This window comes from Conger conger, chromosome 14 (genome assembly GCF_963514075.1).
Source record: "Conger conger chromosome 14, fConCon1.1, whole genome shotgun sequence".
Taxonomy (NCBI): Eukaryota; Metazoa; Chordata; class Actinopteri; order Anguilliformes; family Congridae; genus Conger; species Conger conger.
This window is the reverse complement of record NC_083773.1, coordinates 43,443,745-43,464,835: the sequence shown is the minus strand read 5'-3', so window position 1 is coordinate 43,464,835 and position 21,091 is coordinate 43,443,745. Positions and strand designations below refer to the sequence as shown.

The following is a 21,091-nucleotide window of genomic DNA, read 5'->3' as shown; positions in this document are numbered from 1 at the left end:
CTCTGTCTATATTTACATGTGTGGAACTATGGGTATGTGTATCTTAGTCCATGCAGCTTAGAGAATTGAGCCCTGCACTTTAAATAGAGCTGAGCGATGGAAGAACTTCCAATCACTCAGCATTCAAAGGACTTGAAGTTTCTATCAATTTGGGGCTGAAGGTTGGACAATTTCTTTTGCATCTTTGCTCTGGCAATGGATGTGCTCTTGAAGAGCACAGATCTATAGCGCAGATACTTTGCATTTTAAGTGTTTATTAAGACAGTGTTTCACGTCAAGCCCCAATTCTTATTCATATTTATCAAGTAACTCTTTTGAAATTGGCATTGGGCTAGACATAAAGCTTGCAGGAATACCCTTTTCTACCACATGACAAGACATGCTTTCACAGAACTGTAAAAACTGATCATAAAATAAATTATATGTAAAACATGCATAAAAGATTCATACATATGTTTTAATGTAATATTTATTTGGAGTCCCCTCCAAAATTATTGGAAAAGCAAGGCCAATTCCTTTGCAATACACTTGGGGTTGTGATGAAAAGATGAACATAAGACAAGAGTTCAGATTTCAGCTTTTATTTCCTGGTATTTACACCAAGATGTGTTAAACTATTTAACATAGCACCTTTGGTATCAGACTACCCATTTTTTAGGTGAGCAAAAGCATTGGAACAGAGAGTATTTAAGTAAATGAAAGTAAATAACTCTTAATATTTAGTAGCATATCCCTTGCTTGCATTAACTGCATCAAGCCTCTCATTTGTTTTGGGGGGTTTTCCCTTTCATTCTCCTCTTCAGGAGGTGAAATGCTTGCTCAATTGGGTTAAGGTCTGGTGATTGACTTGGCCCGTCTAAAACCTTCCACTTTTCTCATTTTCTCGTCCTTTGTTGTGTTGGCGGTGTGTTGGGTCATTGTCTTTCTGTATTATGAGGTTCCTCCCAATTAGTTTGGAGACATTTCTCTGTAAATTGGCAGACAGAATGTTTTTGTAGACTTCTGAATTCATCCTGCTGCTACCATCATGAGTTACATCATCAATAAAGATTGGTGAGCCCACTCCAGAAGCAGCTATGCAAGCCCAAGCCATGACACTTCCTCCACCGTGCTTCACAGATGAGCTTGTATGTTTTGGATCATGAGCAGATCCCTTCTTTCGCCACACTTTAGCCTTTCCATAATTTTGGTAGAGGTTAATCTTGGTCTCATCAGTCCATAAAACTTAGTTCCAGAACATTTGTGGCTCATCTCTGTACTCTGTACTGGTTTGTATCTTGTGGTATAGCCTCTATATTGCTGCTCTATAAGTCTTCTTCGAACGGTTGAGATTGTTTTTTTTCTTCACAGCTCTCACAATGTTTCTGTCATCAACTGCTGTTGTTTTCCTTGGTCGACCTGTTAATGTCTGTTGCTCAGTGTGCCAGTGGTTTCTTTATTTTTCAGGACATTCTGAGTTTTCCAAGCTGTCCTCAATGCTTGTGCAATGGCTTCGATTTCCTAAGCTTCAAAATGGCATGCTTTTCTCCCAAAGACAACTCTGGTTTTCATGTTGGTTTATCTTTTTCAAAACACAAATGCAGTCTTCACAGGCAAACCCCAAGGCTAAAACCTAGAGGAGACATTCAGAACTATTTGTTGTTTAACCAGTCAATCTAACAGGACACATCTGAAGCCCCTGTCAGTCACATGTTCCAATACTTTTGCTCACCTAAAAATTGGGTGGTCTGATAAAAAAGGTGATATGTTCTAAGTTTTTTAACTAATCTATATAAAAACCAGGAAATAAAATCTGAAATTCGGATCTGTCATCTCATGTACATCTTGTCACATCAGTCAATTGTCAATTCAGCCTAGAGCAACAACAAAATAATGAACCTTGTTGTTCTAAGAAGGGACTGTATACGCACATGCCTGGATCTCACGATTTTGCTCATCAAATCTGCTTTCACAGGATTCGTATACTAGACTAGTATACTAGTGTACTTGCTAAATTCGTAATGGATGTGTTTTCTAGTGAATGCAATAGAGAGCAGTAGCAGCAAACCACCTTCAATGGGGACTGGGGGCTGCGTATGGGTGACTGATCACACACCTTGTGCCCTGTGCTTCTGTACAAACCTACAAACCTACAAACCCCCACTCCCCCCTCCACAGAAAATCTGTCCTCCCACTTCGCCTCTCGTTCAGTGGTTAATGCGGAGCCGTGACGTCATCGGAGCCTCTCTCTCACCGCCTTCCTGCTGCATCATCACAGCCGCCCGTCGCCCGGAGTCGCCCTCCTGTTATTTGCAGTGACCAGGAGACGGAATAATCGGAGCTAATTACCATAATAACAAGCGTAACATTCATACCAGTGTCATCGCTGCAACAGAAACGCATTTCGGTAGAAATTGCCCTCGGAAACCGCTGGGAGATGGCCAGGCAAGAACAGGTCCTGCTTCTAGAGCCACAGCACGAACTGAAATTCCGAGGTAAGAGGGGAGGGCCCTTAGTTCCGTCTGAGCTGCGAGTGCGCCGTGCCTTAGCTAGCCACCGAATGTGCATCGAAACTCGGGAGGGAGGGGGCTTAGGTAGCAGCCATATTTCGACATTGGGATGGGGAGGGGTCGATAATGGTACATGAATGAGGAGAGCTGTTGTGCAAGTTAGTGTGTCCTTCACATTAAACGAAATGCAAAGGAAGTCAGTGTTTCCAGGGGTATTGTTTGACAGCTTATCCGTGGGCTAGCTACCTAGCCAGCCAGCCTGGAACTAGGCCTAGTCATTCGTGCAATGTTGTGTTTGACTGACTGGCTTAGCTATTTGCATTAGCTAGCGATGCCGATTCCTTTGCATGTTTAGTTAAGATTGGACTAAATGAAGTGTGATCATGGATTTTTAGGTAATTGCATCTCATGTTGGCGTGGGCAATTTCAAGCCCGAATTCGTATATCTCGCAGGCTTGGTTGGTAGCTAATGCTACGCATTTTAACCTTGCTGCTGCATTGGCTAATTCAACGGATCCTGAAACCGTAGCGGCGCTATTGCAAAATATGGTCCAAATATGTCCAAAATATGACTACCAAGAGCTAGCTTTCTACTCCATGTAGACATCAAGATATTTTCACGGACAACAAAATGAATTGTTTATTGGGGAACAGGTGGAGGACAACCAGTTAGATACGTCACCTGGGATGGGTTATTCAACGAGCCATGCCTGGCATTGGTACACCACATGGCTGTTTTTCATGCACAGCCTTTATCTAGTGCGTGTAACTACGGGATACCTAACAGTAGTAACTGCATTGTGGCATGGTCTGCTAGTTAGCTCATTGATGTTAATCGCAAAAAGGCTTGGTTTTGACATAGAGTAATCGACTAGCCAACGTTAACTAAATTAAGATTGACAGATTGCACTACTTGGATGCATTAGCTAGTGAAGTGCAATTTCTACTTATTTATAGCTAGCTTGTTATCAATTGTATAACAAATGTGTGACTATATTTCTAATTGCAACGGTAATTGTTAACCGCTTATAACGTTAGTTGGCTTTAGAGCAGTCCTATCAAGCTAACAAACGGATCCAAACAACATTAAGCGAGTTGGATAGCGTATACCTATCTTTGTTTGGTTGGACTGCCAACTTCCTAAAAAAATCGACCCCGCCATCTGACTAAAACGTTTGCCCTCGAGTGTGATCCAAGTTTGCTGACAGTGTATGAATGTTGGCAAACATGCTGCTACATTTGACTTTGCAGGTGCCATTCCCATGTAATTAGCTGCCACAGCATGGTGTATGGACACAGTGTGTCTGGCCGGGGGTACTGAAAATGTACTGAAGTGGGTCCAAGGAGTTCTGGGTCCCGATAGCAACTTTATTTTGGCTAAAACACATACAACTCTTGCTGGGACCCCAGAATCAGCATTTCTGTTTGACTAGGATGAGCTTGGCTGAAATACTGATGTTTAGGAACAGTTGCCTCGTTGGCACACATTCTGGAGAACTTTCACTGTAACAGATTGTAAGGGGGGCTCTATTGTTTTTAGTGTCACATATTTTGGTTAAGTTTAAAATATTAATATATTCCTTTTCACCATAATAGAAGACTGAAGAAAATAAGACTGGCATATGCAAACATATCTACAGGGAGAGTCAGAATTATGCTAAATTTAAACACTATCCTGTATCAGGTTTACATTGATTCTGAGATTATTGTGTGTATGTTTACTGTCTCATGCAAACTGGTATAACTGTTTTTACAGGGGTATGTATATATATATACAAGCCTTGCAATTTGTGGTGTGTGAAGGTCATTAAGGAGCTCACTTTTAAGTCGGAATTATTTTTAAAAGAAAATTATTATTATTATTATTTGGCCACGGACAACTTGCACCCTTGGATGCACATTTGTAGGATGCTATTCTTCCACTTCCACTGTTGTGATGGCAACCCTCAGACAGGCACCAGGGTGACGGGGTCGGTGTTGTGATGGCAACCCTCAGACAGGCACCAGGGTGACGGGGTCGGTGTTGTGATGGCAACCCTCAGACAGGCACCAGGGTGACGGGGTCGGTGTTGTGATGGCAACCCTCAGACAGGCACCAGGGTGACGGGGTCGGTGTTGTGATGGCAACCCTCGGACAGGCACCAGGGTGATGCGGTCGGTGTTGTGATGGCAACCCTCGGACAGGCACCAGGGTGATGGTGTCACTGTTGTGCTAAAGGCTCAGGGAGGGTGTCGCCATAGTCACTGCAAGGTGAAACTATATCTAGAATAGTCATTGTTTTCTATATTTCCTGGTGGCTTTTGTGACCATATCATCAGCAGCAGCTATTAAAACGATGTGCCGTTCCTCTGTGCGGATTGGCTCGGCTTCTCACCAATCAGGAGCCGGCCACACTTACAGCAGCATCTCTGATGGAGTTGTGGCCACCCGCTAGCTTAACCCCGCGCGTAAGACTCCGGGCGGAACTGTGAACCTGGCTGAGCAGTCTGATTGGCTGCTGCTGTTCTGCTGTCAGGCACCCTAAGCTTTCCCTATTGGCTGGTTTTTACACCACGCACGATGCAGCACAGTTTCTTATTCTCGCCGTCGTCTTTTTCACACAACCGTAGCTTCTGTCAGTTTGTACAGTGGCAAAGCGTAGGTGGAATTCAGAAGAGCTCTCCTTGCAAGTGAGTAATTGGAAAGCAGCCTGAAGAAACCAATTTATAATGCTTTTTTTTTTTTTTAGTTTGAGGCAGCTTCCGCTGTCATTAAGATGGTGAACCTTATGGGTTGTTATTTCTCGTGGAGACGCAGTCTGCTACATTGTTGTGAACAGGTCTATATATAGAACAGACGTGCTAAATTGGAGCTCCTCGTCTATTGAGTGGGTGGGCTGTGACATTTGATCCAGCACTATTGCTGAATCTAGCTTTGCACATTTAGTGTCCCAAGAGCCCAAAAGAGGCTCTCTGAAGGTCCACTTGCCTTTCAAGGACAGTGTTTGTCAGGAATATATATATACAGGACAACCGAAGATAATGTTTGTAGTCCCCGTGCCCTATGATTCCGTGCATTTTAAGTGCTTTTTGAAGTAATTCTGTAAAGTTGTTAAAATGTATGAGTCAGTCCTTCAATGCCTTCAGTGACCATGCCCTCGCGTGGTCACCACCCCCCCCCCCCCCCTCATTTAATACAGATGTACTGCCTTGCAAAAAGCAAAGCTCCTTTAAGTTTTTTTTTTTTGTTTTGCTAGGGCTGTAGTATTGATTAAAACGCTGCTATCCAAGGAACTTAACAGAATTGATGGACACAGAGACCAGGGAGATGGGCCTGCAGGAAACATGCTTTCTAATTCGCTGTCCCTTAATCCCATCTGCTCCTCCTACGAAAGCAGAGCGATGCACTGAAAAACGTATCATTTCGCTCACCTTCACAGTTGTACACAAGCAAGCAGAACATTTGTTTTATTCTCTACATTGAGCATGAAGATTACTTATTCTCAATATGACTATCTGTGTTACAGGAGAAAAACCTATGTATCTAAGTTGAAGAGGAAAGGCAATCATTTTAACGCTGTGTCAATATTGTGTCATTGTGTTGTGCTTGCGTATTTACCGCCTGGCAGCCGTTCTCATTGGCTGTAAACAGTAGTGGTATGAAGCAGTAGCAGGTCTTCTTTGTCAGCGCCCTTTAATTATTTAATTGGTCTCACATAATAAGTAGGGTCGGGTTCTCCAGAACGGCGTCATGGGTGCCTCTGACAGGCCGCAGATGACCACTGAAGAGCAACACACCCCGTCGCTTCTCGGGTGTTTCTGCACGAATGTACAGCCGTATTATACGCACCGGTATTCCAAATGCTTCCAAAAAGCGGTGGAAAGCAATGATACAACTCAAACGGGCTGTCTATTGCTGCAAAATTAAATGGATGACTGCGCGGACCTGTGCAGATGAGAACATTCTCACTGTATACTCTGAGCCATCCGTCCCAATTTTACAATTGTCCGTGCCATTGTTACCATAAGAAAGTTGCTGTCCACTGCTAGGTAAAAGAGTTTGCAATGAAACAGAATGAAGCGATTTTATCATGGCGTAAATAGCAACTGGGGTGCTATGCGTAGCATTAAACAATATATAAACAATAAATGAAGATATTTATTCCATATTTAGTTATAGATATTGATAGTTGAATTACGTGGTCTATTTTGCTATTCAGTAAGTAACAGCAAGCTCGGTGTATACAGCGAGAATGTTCTCATCTGCACAGCTCTGTGCAGTCGTCCATAACGTTATGCAGCAATATACAGCCGTTCCATACAATCTACAGCCGTTCCATACAATCTACAGCCGTTCCATACAATATACAGCCGTTCCATACAATATACAGCCGTTCCATACAATATACAGGCGTTCCATACAATATACAGCCGTTCCATACAATATACAGGCGTTCCATACAATATACAGGCGTTCCAGTCCTAATGTGCTTCTCCTCCGTTAGTCCCTGGGCAAGGTGTTATGCTCTTTGTCGCATTTCCTTTGTATGCGGTGACTGCTTGAAATCAGTGACCCATAGACATCCCCTGGAGCTGAGTATCTTCTCTGCTGCTGCTCTGCCAGACCTGTACTGCAGCCATGTTTGTGGGTGGGTGGGAGGGTGGTGTGGGGATAGTACTATTGAATTCAGGTCAGGTGGGCGACTTTGTCCGTCAAATTTCCGGTTTTGGCTTTGAAAAACTTTTGCTAATACCGGTACTGGGGAAGGGAACACACCTGTGAAGCCTTTTGTCCCATGCATTATGGTGCCCAGAAATATGGAGACTGTGTATAAACAGTGCTCCAGTAGCATCTGGTTAAAGCAAAATGTGTAAAAATACCATAAAAGCTGAGAATCTACCATTTAACTACATGCAAATAATTTGATTGCAAATCTAAAATAGTTTGAGGCTGTCTTAGCCCTGCTTCAGAGCAAGGTGAATATTGATTTCTTGTTGTGAGCTCTCAAGACAGTTAAGAGGATATCTTAATCTGTTGGTTAGCCCTGGGGTAATGTAAAGTGGTTTGAAATGTGTTAGGTGGTACCCTATCAATTTAACTGTAGATAACTGCCTAATTTAAAGAGCCCAGTATTTTAAGGGGAGAATGGAGACTACTAGTAGTTGGTATTTTACAAAATAAATGAATACTAAGCTAGGTTTTTATTAAATGTTGCCGACACCTTGATGGCTTGATAACAGACTGTGAAAAATGTAATAGATTTAACAGTTTCTTGTTTTGCTACAATATGTAATATATTATGAGCAATAATATATTATGAACAATTTTGTATTATAACACTGCAAGAAATAATTTATTTTGCATTAGTTAAAATGCTCCCAGCTGGTGTTTTGTTTACACCCGGGCTGCCAGTCCCCATCCCTGTTCCTGGAGATCAACTGTCCTGTAGGTCTTCATTGCCCTAATTTGGCACAGATAATGGCATCTCTAGCTGTGTGAATGAGGTGTGCTCTGTTGGTTTTGGAATGAAATCTCCAGGAATCAGGGTTGAGCAACCCTGGTAATGCAAATCAGAAGCATGATTTTGTGGAAAGATAAGATTAGTCAAAATGCAAAGTAAATCAAATGCTTTGCATTTTTATGAATAATAATGAATGAATTTGCTTTTTTGGATTTTTCTTGGTGCTTGAACAAGTTGGTTCCCGGGCAGGTTGCTGTCCTTACACAATTAGAGTAGCCTAGCTATTACCGCTGGAGGTGAAGCTCAAAACAGACATCTATTTTATGGTCTTCTGTGTGCTAATCTAGTTAGGTAATCGCTTATTCACATAAGTTTGCCCGGCCTCCACACAACAGTCGTAATATCGACAGTAGCCTAATTTCAGACCCCTTTTTCAACCATTTTCCCCCTTCCCCGCCGTTTTGGAAGCTCTCAGAAGTTTTGGGATTGACCCAGCCTCCCACGTTTCCTTGCAGGTCCGTTCACAGATGTCGTCACGACCACCCTGAAGCTGGCCAACCCGACCGACAGGAACGTGTGTTTTAAAGTGAAGACGACCGCTCCACGCCGGTACTGCGTGCGGCCGAACAGTGGCGTCATCGACGCGGGAACCTCAATCAATGTCTCCGGTAGGTCCGACCGCTTCGGTTCATTTCGCTCTTGAGTTGTGCTAGTACTTCAGCGATGTCGCGTCTTTATTCACTGGTCTGGGAATGTTGCTAGCCAGTAATGGCACGTATGAGTCAGGTTAAGCATTGATCGACCCCGCTGTGGGGTTGTTGGACCAGTACAGCATGACCAGCATCATTACCATTTTCACATTTTAGGATGCCTCTGCAATACAAAAACACAAACGTCGGAAATTAGTACTTTTGGGCTTGTAAATTAAGTTTTGATTTTGAAATTACAATTACATGAAGGACTAGCCACAGGTTATATACTATTATCTGTTCAGTAGTTGTAAAAAAAGTAGTAGTAGTAAATAATTCTGTTAACTTAGTGCTGGTACTGAAATATGATGGATGGAAGCATTGAGGAACAGTGCTGAGGTGAATATGTCAAATTTGTCAAATAATACTGTCGGTATGATTGCTTGGTATTCTTCCTGATGAGTCAGGACATACAGATTCAGCCCATGTCAGATTCAGCCCATGTCAGATTCAGCCCATGTCAGATTCAGCCCATGCAGATTCAGCCCATGTCAGATTCAGCCCATGTCAGATTCAGCCCATGTCAGATTCAGCCCATGTCAGATTCAGCCCATGTCAGATTCAGCCCATACAGATTCAGCCCATGGCAGATTCAGCCCATGTCGGGGGGGCTGTGGCTGTGTCGGCTGTGCCCTGAGGCTGTTTGGGGCGGGATGTCTTGTTTCTTGGCTCGGCCCCTGAGTGGCGTTGGCCTCCTGTGTAACTCGTCTTACATCGCCCGAGTTTGATGTCAGGCGGCTCTCCGGGGGTTGGTTCCCGGGCTCTAAGCCCTGCCAGCCTCCGCCTGGCTCCCTCTCCAGGTCCAATGCAGAACAACTGCAGGAACCATACAGGGCACACACATGCACAAACACACACACACACACACACACACACAGAATGTTCCAGTTTTCAGCTCTCCGGCTTTGTTGCTAGGCCTGCCCTTATTTATGACAGGGCCGTATAATGCACAGTGTGGTTACACCGCTTTCGGGGGGTACAGCTACGACATTAAAAAGTGGGGGGGGGGGTTAAGGTTTTTTGTGTCTTCAGAACATTCTAGCCAAATATTGTCTTGAGAAATATAAATCTTGGAAACTTCTGGAAATCCTCCCACAGTCCTTCCTGAGCAAATTGGATGACATCATTTTACATTGAGCCACCTGCAGGCCCCAACAGGGGACCTGACTATCAGCCAGTTTGGAGCTGTCCGCTCAGATTGCTTTCTCTGTAGTAATGCTGGCTCCTGGCTTCTCACTAATCCATGAAGGGATTTCAAATCAGGGTTACTTGCAGGATTCAGGATGACCCCAAGGAAAAACCTTTACTTCCACTTTACTTTAAAATAAATTTCCTCAATAAAATCTGAGTCTGAAGGAAAGTTTACATTTTTGGGAACCCACAGGCCCAATATAAATGTCTACACTGCAAACCTAAAACAAACAAAATTTTGACATCTGAAGAGATGGTTTTAAGAGTTAGTAAAACAAATTATATCTGCACTCATCTGGGGAGCACTGTCCTTGAATTCACTTGCTCAGAGCATGCAGGAAGTGAACTATGCTGTCGTGTGGGATATTTCCCAGAAAGCAGTTGTATCTGCATGTTTCTGAAACCAGCATTCGCTTTTATCACAGAAAACATGGACAATCTTCTTCTGAGGTATTCATTTGAGAAGTTATCTGAGATGGGAGAGGCTGGTTCAGTCGTGAGATGGGAGGGGGACTGGTTCTGCAGGGGTCTCAGTTTACAGGCCCACCTGCCCCCTGAGCTCCAGTGAAAGGCAGGGCAGCACAGCACAGCTGAAGCCATGTAAAGCCTGCCGTGTAAAGCCTGGACCAGTGCCTGAAGGTCTTTCCTTTGATGGCTCTTGTGTTGTTCCTCCCTTCCTGCCCCCCCCCCCCCCCGGCCCTGACAGCACTGCTATGTGAAGCCGGCATGGCAAGCGCTCCGTTAGCACGTTAGCACAGCTAGCGTCATGTTCGATTGTGTTCACAACCCCCCCCCCCCCCTAAAACTGGGGGGTATTGGGTCTAATGTAGGACAGTGCGGAAAACAGTTTTTTTTTAAACTTGTGACTGTGTCCACTTCTGCTTCAGCATGGAGTTTGCCTGCCTCCCTCTGGTCAGAGAATGCTAAGTAATAGCGCAGGTATTGCAGTAGACCAACCAAATGGTCAGCTCCCTAATCTTAACTGTGAATGTGTGGTCTCTCTTCCACTAAACCCGAAACATTGCACATTCTGGGCCTTCTCATGAGAGAATACATCGGTGGAAATTCCTGTCAGTTAACCGAAGCCTCCTGTCGTTTAGGAAAACAGGAAGTGGAAGGAACGTGGGAGTCAACGTCTGTTAGCATTTACCGATATCAGTTTCATCATTCTGCAAACCCATTACCAAGTTTATGCTCATCTCATTATACACTGTAAATACAGAATGTGGAAAAATAAATATGGAATATGGAAAATGATTGGCCTCCATGCATAGTTTTAAACAAGAATCTGGATTCCAGGAAGAAATTGTTTGAGAATACCAAGTCAGTCTGAATTAATTTTAAAAATCTTCATGTCTTCAGCTCCATATAATTGAATTTAGCCATGTCATTTTGTTGTTTGGGAAGTTGGATTCCATTAAAAAAGCAGTTAATTGATGACACGTCCGTAAAATGAGTTTACTGAACAGCTGTAGTCAGCTCCGTACTTCCCCTTTGATGAAAAGAGGTCAATACAATATTATTGCTCTGCTAAGACCCTGCTTGCAGGCCCAAGTGGTGGAAGGCAAGGACCAATGCAATGTGCAATAGCCAATAGCTCCAATTTTATGGAATAATTTCACAGATTTTAAGTTTAAAATGGCCAGCCTGGCAACTGTGGTTTGCTTGCTAAAGGTACACATTAAAGAGTCAGTCTATGGGTTAAAATTTTCAACCTGATTTCACTGCTGGCCACACCCAATCAGTGATGTCATTGCAGGTATTTTTACCCCCAGCTGTTAATGGGAAAATACCTGCTTAGACATTACTGATTTAAATGTGGAGAGCAGTGCAAACTAGTTGAGTGTTTCAGCCTCCAGGGTAGTTTTATTGGTTTTTAAATTTCTTTTAACAATTTTAAATATTTTTCCTTTTTTAAAACACACTCAATAACACAAATTATTTAAACACACACTTAAACCAAAAGGAACAAAGACATCCAAATGAATGGAAAACAAATTTTCAGAAAAAGTGATTCAAAAAATGTTCACAAAAAACACAGAATATCCAACAAAAAAAGCCTCCAGGGGGCGCTGGAACAACAGTTTTCTGCTCTGTGTTCGCTTACTCTTTTAGCGTCGACCACCGGCTCCTGTACCTGCCAGCTTGGCTTTTGGGCCGCGGTGTGAAAATAAACAGTCCACTCTTGTCCAATTTCCATAGAAATAAAGGACTACATAAGGGGTAGTCATGTATTTGGGATAACCCTCCCCTCCGCCCCCCCCGATATTATTTTAGCTGTGATCTATCCGCTAAGCTCTGATAAATACACCTCAAGTTGAATTTCTGTATTCGTGCTGTCTTGTCTCCTGCGTGAAATTGCCACCAGTTGCTGAGGTCTTTTGAGGTCGGGTGGGTAATTAATGCTGTAATTTGCCCCACCTCTCGGGAGCTAATTAATTGCAGCCGGTGAAGTCTGATCTTCTGACTGCACTGCCTTTTTAAATCGAGTAATTTAACCGACAACCGTTAAGGGTTGGACAGTTCACATCTAATTTTACAAAGATTTAACGGTATTTATTTACGTTTGGTTTAATGTTGTTGTGTGCTGGACTACCCGTATGTGTGGAAATGTAATTGTATGTTTAATCGAACATCGATGTAGTTACACAGTGTGTTTGGAAAATGTCAAAGTCGCTTTCCATTGTTTTTTTTTTTATTTTTTTTAAATATCCAAATCCTGTTTAAGTATTTTTCTGTGTTTCTATATTTCTGGCTTGTGTTGTGGAGCGGTTTCCCACCCTGTCTACTGTGTGCCGCGATGAATATTGAGACGTACTACTGCAGATTTAATCTGTCTTTAGTTTTGCCCGCGCTGATTGTGATTACAGCACGCGCGTGCAGAAATGCGGCGAGGTGGTTTATTTCCCCCCAGCCGAGTACTGGCACGTGCCATATGCGAGCTAACCCCGGTAGCCACATCTGAGAGTGGGCACGGCTGCTTCAGAATGAAGAGGTCAACTGTTTTTAATGAAAGCTTGCGGCGCGTTTCTGAAATCACTCACACATTCTCCACTGATCTTAAAATGCCTTTGAATGTCAATGCGATTTTTTTATTTTTTTTAAGAAAGTGGCGGGAGTGGTTTGACCTGCGTCACCCGTTTTCGACTCAAGATTCGAATGCCAGACATAAGAAACCTATCAATGTAAACTAAATCGTTGTAACTGCTTTAAAATACCCTTTGTTCATTGGAATGGCATCGGATGACGCCAGCTGGCTTTGTGCGGTGGGTTTTAGAATATATTTGCGAGCACCTGCTTTTATTTAAGAAAAGTTACAATGAGAAACAGGGTTTGGAAGCCTGAAGAAAAATTGCCCAAAGGGGATTCAAGAAGATCCATCAATTTGGGGTCGTCATGGTGATATGCAAGTTGAATAATTCTGATTCATTCCACAGACCCTCTGGACCAATAGACAAACATAAAATGGAAATGAGCATGATTTAAACAATAATATACATTTTTGGGGGATTCTTTTCCCATGCTGGCTAAGTGATCACTGCAAAGGTCTTACAAAGTAGCATTCACTTACCGAGCACTTTATTAGGAACATTTTATTACACCTACTTATTCATGCGATTATGTAATCAGCCAATTTTGTGGCAGCAATGCATACAATCATGTAGATACGGGTCTGGAGATTCAGTTAATGTTCACATGAGCCATCAGAACGGGGGGGGGGGGGGGGAATGTGATCTCAGTGACTTTGACCGTGGAATGATTGTTGGTGGCAGACAGGGTGGTTTGAGTATCTCATAAACTACTGGGATTTTTTTACATTGCATTACATTAATGGCATTTGGCAGACACTCTTATCCAGAGCAACGTACAACAAAGTGCAAAGTGCGTACACATAACCAGGGATAAGTGCGCTGAAAGACCCTAGAGGGAAATACAATTTCAACTGCTACCTGCACAACAAAGATAAGGACAAGGGCCCATTTGATCATTTTTTCTTCTTCTCTTCGATTTCATGCACAGTAGTCTCTAGAGTTTGCAAAAAATGGTCCAATAAACAAAATAAATTCAGTGAGCAGCTGTTCTGCAGCCATCAGAGGAGAATGGCCTGACTGGTCAAAGCTGACAGGAAGCTGACAGTAACGCAAATAACCACACATTACAGTAGTGGTATGCAGAAGAGAATCTCTGAACACACAACACATCATAACTCTATTATGTGGTGTTCCACCTTGTGAAGCACAGAGAAAATTGGGATAAAGCTTCAAAACGATTTTCTAAGCATATGTTAATTGGTAAGTTAGATCTGCTTGCGAGCTCCATATGGTCGGTATTAAGAAGCAACGTGTTTGACTTTAGATTTTTACGCCAAATGAAAAAAGAAAAGCGAAACAAAAAAAAACATCAACAACTCTAAATTTTGTTAAACATTGTAGCTCATGGTATTTGGTCTGGCTGGAATGAGAAGGGCTGTTGATAATTTGCCCGGACTTGGGAGACATTAGCAATATTAGCATACGTTAAAGCAGCAGTTACAGAGCCGTTAGTGGCTGTATCCTGCTCGGTATACTGTGCGTGGCTGTATTGTGTTTCAGTTCATCAGTTGACAGTTTGTTAGGGTTTTACAACCAGTGCTGTAACACAGGTCCAGAATAATATGACCAAGTGTGTGTTAAGATAAACTACACTACCTTTATTATCTAATCTCTAATTTTTGTTTGTTTGTTGTATATCCTTAAATTGGAGACTTTCAGTGGGCTCCAGAATTATTGGCACCCCTGATAAATATGCACAAAAACTAAAAAAAAGAATACATTTGTTGACATAAGTTTAATTTTCCAACACGTGTACAGCAGTGTCTATGGCTAATCTTATCTAATCTCTGATGTTATTTGTATATACTTAAATGGGAGACACACATGTCCACAAACGACATGTGTACATCTGGTGGAGGGACAGGCTTTTCTCCATTTCAAAACAAAAACAAGACAGACAGACAAACAGATTATAAACTGATTTGATGCTTTATATCCCATGCAGTACTGCATATTGGTTTATAATTTTTTTATTTTATTTTAAAAGACAAAAATATGGAGTCCAAGTCCAGCGCAATGATTGCATTCTCTGCATTCTTTGTTCAAGAAAGCTAGAAATGGACTGCTGATCTTTTAGAAACTGCCTCCTTTCTCGTCTTTGACGATGATTATTTGAACCCTTTTGAATAGGAAGGACTGTTGCTACTTGGACTATGTTCCAGACCCCCACTCTGTCCGCCCGACTCATGGGTAATTTTGCGAACAAACAGCTCAATTAATCCGAGCCGCATGCAAATTTACTAAAAGCTCTCTGAAGACATCTGTCTGCGGTGCATAATATGGTACATTTGTGCAAGTGAGTGGCACTTGATTGGATAGCTGCACTTTAGATTCTTGCCTGAATAAGCATAAGAGTTTCACTAAATTTGAATGTTGAAGTTGTGAAATTAAGTTAACTTTGTGAATAAATCACGATTACCGAAGCCCATAGCTTTCAATATCTTTCGTTTTTTTATAAAGACATGGTATAGATCTCTTGAGTGTTAAAATGACTGATCATCTAAATCGATGGAGCCCCACTGTACACGAGATTGGAAAAACACGGGCGTGTGCGTGTGCGTCCCTGCGTCCTATGAGCCCGTCCACAGCCCTGTTCGCAGATCAGAAATGGTTTGAGTGCATAAAACGCCCGGACTCTGTCCTCTGTCCTCTGTCAGCCCGGACTCTGTCCTCTGTCAGCCCGGACTCTGTCCTCTGTCAGCCCGGACTCTGTCCTCTGTCAGCCCGGACTCTGTCCTCTGTCAGCCCGGACTCTGTCCTCTGTCAGCCCGGACTCTGTCCTCTGTCCTCTGTCCTCTGTCAGCCCGGACTCTGTCAGCCCGGACTCTGTCTGTCTGCTTACACCTATACTGTGTGGTTGATATTCTGTTACCATTTTGCCTTTCTTGGCTTTGTTTTTCAATCAAAATCAAAATGTAAGGGCAGTTTCTGATCACAACCCCTGTTTTTTTGGGGGGGGGGTTTTCCCTTCTGTTTTGCGGCATGTTTTTACAACGTACAGCCTTGAACTCTTGCAGTTCAGTCATCTTGTGTTTCACCTCATCAAGCTGAGGTTGCGTTTGGTCACTCTTGGTTGGGACCTAATGGTAACTCACGAGAAACGCATCTAGCGCTGCAGTAGTGCATTCTGTGGTGTGTGTTTTAAGATTTGACTCTGCTTTTCGTTTTGTTTTGTTTTGAGCTTGAAAAAGAATGCGGTGTTGCAGAAATGGCGACCACCAGAACATTCCAGATTGCTTATGTTCTCTTGCGGAAGGGGCATTGGGTTTCTTTTCTGATGAAGACCAATGAATTTGTCAATCAACTGACTTTTGTAATTTACCATTTACAGACCGGTTGCTCCACACCGCACTTCAAAATGGACATTTTAGGGGAGCACGGCTAAGGTGTCGGACCTTGGTGCAGGAATCAGTTTGATGCAGTTGCACACAGAGGACCGGGGTTCGCGTCCCGGTCCTGCCAAAATGCCGAGTTTGGACAGCGCCCGTGGGAGCGGCATAATTGGGCCGCCGCTCTGAGGGTGGCGGGAGGAACTCGGTGGGGAGGATCACCACATGCAATACCCCAATCGCCAAGAATCATGGTCACGAGCTAACAGGGGAAGCTGGAGGCCAGGTTGTACACGGTGTATCCTCGCTAACAGGGGTAGCTGGAGGCCAGGTTGTACACGGTGTATCCTCGCTAACAGGGGTAGCTGGAGGACAGGTTGTACACGGTGTATCCTCGCTAACAGGGGTAGCTGGAGGACAGGTTGTACACGGTGTATCCTCGCTAACAGGGGTAGCTGGAGGCCAGGTTGTACACGGTGTATCCTCGCTAACAGGGGTAGCTGGAGGCCAGGTTGTACACGGTGTATCCTCGCTAACAGGGGAAGCCGGGGGACAGGTTGTACATGGTGTATCCTCGCTAACAGGGGTAGCTGGAGGACAGGTTGTACACGGTGTATCCTCGCTAACAGGGGTAGCTGGAGGACAGGTTGTACATGGTGTATCCTCGCTAACAGGGGTAATTGGAATAGATAGGGTACAATTGCCAACCAAATTGGGAGAAGTTAGGGAAAAACCTGAAATAAAAAAAGGACATTTTGACATAAAAATTGCGGCAATTCTGGCAAAAACTGGGGAATTCCCTGACCCATTAGGAATGGGTCTGAAATCCTGGGCAGTTAAAACTTGATGATTTGATCAGAACAGGTCAGACAAAGTTCACAAAGACAAAGTACAGAACACTGTGTTCTGTGACATGGCTTCTAACCCCCGGTTTGTGTCTGTGCTTTTTTGCAGTTATGCTGCAGCCGTTTGACTACGATCCCAGTGAGAAGAGCAAACACAAGTTCATGGTGCAGTCCCTGCTGGCTCCTCCCGAGATGACGGACATGGAGGGAGTGGTGAGCACGCTCCCTGGACCTCTGTGATGTCACACCCTCTGTTCCCCTTGCTTCTGCCGCCGTCCTGTCAGGCAGGGGCCCTGTCAGGCAGGGGCCCTGTCAGGCAGGGGGCCCTGTCAGGCAGGGGCCCTGGTAGTCAGGGCAAAGGGCCGATCAGGCGGCTGCAAGTCTGGCTGCTGCCTCACGCCCTTTCCAGTCCTTTTCTCTCGTTTTTTGCCGCCATTAAGTGCCAGAGTCCTCTTTTTGGTTTTCTCCCTCCCTCTTTCTCTCTTTGTACATGGCTTTAATTAATCCCTCCTTCTCCCTCGTCTCCGTGTCCAGCTTAGTTACTGACAGGTTTATGGATCCCATGAGGCTTTGGCCCAGAGCTCATATCGAGACGTTAAGTGATGGAAAGGAATGACTCTTTATTCTGGGACTTTGGTGATGTGGCAGCTCTCTTCAATGTTTGTACATGTATCTGAAAGGAGAGGGGGGGAGATGACAAACTGAAATCATGGACACTCTGCTGTCTGCAGTTTTCTCCCCTCCGTAGCTGGGCTTTTCCCAACCCCCATCGTTTGAATATCAATGTTTGAATGTTTGTTCTGTTATGACAGTTGTGAATGAGGATGCTCTTCCAGGCAGTCCATCGGGCATGACTTCATCAGGCTATCGGTCCGCTCCTTTAACCCTCTCTTCCTCCATCCCTCTCCCTTTCCGCTCTCCCGCTCTCCCTTTCCACTCCCGCTCTCCCTTTCCACTCCCGCTCTCCCTTTCCACTCCCGCTCTCCCTTTCCACTCCCGCTCTCCCTTTCTGCTCTCCCGCTCTCCCTTTCTGCTCTTCTGCTCTCCTGCTCTCCCTTTCCGCTCCCACTCTCCCTTTCCGCTCCCGCTCTCCCTTTCTGCTCTCCCGCTCTCCCTTTCTGCTCTCCCGCTCTCCCTTTCTGCTCTGCCGCTCTCCCTTTCTGCTCTGCCGCTCTCCCTTTCTGCTCTGCCGCTCTCCCTTTCTGCTCTCCCGCTCTCCCTTTCTGCTCCCGCTCTCCCTTTCTGCTCTCCCGCTCTCCCTTTCTGCTCTGCCGCTCTCCCTTTCTGCTCTGCCGCTCTCCCTTTCTGCTCTGCCGCTCTCCCTTTCTGCGCTCCCGCTCTCCCTTTCTGCTCTCCCGCTCTGCTCCCACTCTGCTCCCTTTCTGCTCCCTCTCTCCCTTTCCTCTCCCGCTCTGCTCCCTTTCTGCTCTCTGTTCTGTGTGCAGTGGAAAGAAGCGAAGCCAGAGGACCTGATGGATTCCAAGCTGAGGTGTATGTTTGAGATGCCTGCGGAGAACGATAAAGCGGTGAGCCGGCCCTCTGCACGGGCGCTAGCGTTCCCTCGCCGCCCGTCACCGGGACACCGTGCCGTGACCCTGGGTCACAGCCACGCTCCGCCCAACCTTTCTGGGCTCACGTTCAGTTCTCGCACAAAATTTATTATTGTTCTTATTTTATGCAAACTGCACACAGCTGTTGGGCCCTCGTCTCTCGTGGGCGACCCAAACCGTTTTCATAAACAGCATCAGGCTGTTGTAGTTTATTAATTTGGTATGTGTAGAATTTTTTTCTTTTTTATCCTTTGCTGAGAGTCATTTCCACATAACGTGAGTGGAATAAGAAACAGCTTGCCTCTTTGGATTATCACAGACATTTGTTTTAAAAGCACATAGTACCCTGTGTCCTTGGAGACAGCATGACTGTAGATTGGGTGGGGTCACTCTGCGGGAGTCACTGCATGTCACTTGCAGCCAGAGGTGGGCGGAGTCACTATGTCAGCCTGTAGCGGCCTGTAGTGTAGTGGTTAAGGTAAATGACTGGGACACGCAAGGTCGGTGGTTCTAATCCCGGTGTAGCCACAATAAGATCCGCACAGCAAGGGCCTTGAGCAAGGCCCTTAACCCTGCATTGCTCCAGGGGAGGATTGTCTCCTGCTTAGTTTAATCAACTGTACGTCCCTCTGGATAAGAGCTTCTGCCAAATGCCAATAATGTAATGTAATGTGACTCACAGTCAGAGGTGGGCAGGGTCTGTGCATGTCATTCACACTCAGTTGCTCATCTTCCCGCAGCACGACATGGACTCCAACAAAGTCCTGTCCTCCAGCCTCCTAAAGTCCGAGTCTTCCACACTGTCCATGAAGTCCATGGGCTCCTCGCTGGACGACAGTGAGGTGAAGAAGATCATGGAGGAGTGCAAGAGGTTGCAGATGGAGGTTCAGCGACTACGGGAGGAGAACAGACAGATCAGGGTAAGGCCCCCCCCCCCAATAAACCCACTTTACAAAATCTTGGACCTGATATAAAGTCTTATTGGAAATTATATAGTTCCAGGCAACATTCTAGAGTAATTGGTCACCAAGTGAGCCACAGGGTCTGCTGGGGTCCCCAGCCCTGGTCCTGGAGAGCCACAGGGTCTGCTGGGGTCCCCAGCCCTGGTCCTGGAGAGCCACAGGGTCTGCTGGGGTCCCCAGCCCTGGTCCAGGAGGGCCACAGGGTCTGCTGGGGTCCCCAGCCCTGGTCCTGGAGAGCCACAGGGTCTGCTGGGGTCCCCAACCCTGGTCCTGGAGAGCCACAGGGTCTGCTGGGGTCCCCAGCCCTGGTCCTGGAGAGCCACACGGTCTGCTGGGGTCCCCAGCCCTGGTCCTGGAGAGCCACAGGGTCTGCTGGGGTCCCCAGCCCTGGTCCTGGAGAGCCACAGGGTCTGCTGGGGTCCCCAGCCCTGGTCCTGGAGAGCCACAGGGTCTGCTGGGGTCCCCAGCCCTGGTCCAGGAGGGCCACAGGGTCTGCTGGGGTCCCCAGCCCTGGTCCTGGAGAGCCACAGGGTCTGCTGGGGTCCCCAACCCTGGTCCTGGAGAGCCACAGGGTCTGCTGGGGTCCCCAGCCCTGGTCCTGGACAGCCACACCACCTACCTCACCTGGTTTCTTGGGTTTTGATTTGTTGCTGGTTTAAAGATGAAATCAAAGACCTGCAGAACCAGGGCCTAAGCCCCGAGACAGGACTGGTTAAGTGTTCCCCTGGGGGCGGGGGGTATTTTATACATGAGGAGGGTGTTGTGTCCCCTGTGCTGACCCCCTCCCCCCCTCCCCTCCCGCAGGAAGAAGATGGCCTCCGGATGAGGAAGACGGCAGCCATGTCCACCCAGCACTCCTCCCCCTCCTCCGCTGCAGCCCGGGAGGAGAGTGCCAGCCCCCGCATGCTCGCCCTCATTCTGCTCTTCTTCATCTTCGGAGTCATCATCGGGAAGCTCGTCTTGTAGAGGACGGAGTCCGCCGCATGCTTTCAGGGTGAAACGAAATGAAACGAAAACAAAAAAAAAAACGGATCTGGAGATTTTGAGCAGAATGCCATATCACTGGGGTAGTTCTGCGACGTTAACGGATGTAAAATACATTAGAAGAAAAATCCATTATTTAATGAAATTATTATGAAAAAGGAAAAAAAAAAATCACGGGTCTTGCTTCTTAACTATTACATAGTCATTCTGCCCCTTGCTCCCTGAATTACACAGACACGGGGACGTGTATTAAGAAAAATGTAATCAAAGGACTTCGGTCATTGTAAGACGTTTCTGACGGCAGAGGTTTAATCTGACCGATCCTGACGTCCGGCCAGCATCGTGTGAATGTTGCTTTAACCGGTCGCCGTTTTTTAAAGCCGGGCTGCTAAAAGCCACGTGCGGTCTCAAGTCCACCGCAGCTCCACTGGCCGATTGCGTGTTCACACTACTTTCTGG

At 45.5% G+C, this 21,091-nt stretch overlaps 1 protein-coding gene across 2 annotated transcripts; it reads left to right on the top strand.

The window, feature by feature from the left end:
• The first annotated feature begins 2,177 nt into the window (after positions 1-2,177).
• Positions 2,178-20,750, top strand: vapb (VAMP (vesicle-associated membrane protein)-associated protein B and C). Of its 2 annotated transcripts, none has more exons than XM_061219477.1 (6): positions 2,178-2,474; positions 8,446-8,598; positions 17,246-17,349; positions 18,582-18,662; positions 19,427-19,606; positions 20,453-20,750. In XM_061219477.1, the coding sequence occupies exons 1-6, from the start codon at positions 2,417-2,419 to the stop codon at positions 20,612-20,614; spliced, it is 738 nt and encodes a 245-aa protein (XP_061075461.1). In that variant the 5' UTR covers positions 2,178-2,416; the 3' UTR covers positions 20,615-20,750. The 2 variants fall into 2 exon arrangements, with proteins under 2 accessions (XP_061075461.1, XP_061075462.1); XM_061219478.1 differs by lacking the exon at positions 2,178-2,474 and adding an exon at positions 2,553-2,647.
• Positions 20,751-21,091: the final 341 nt, after the last annotated feature.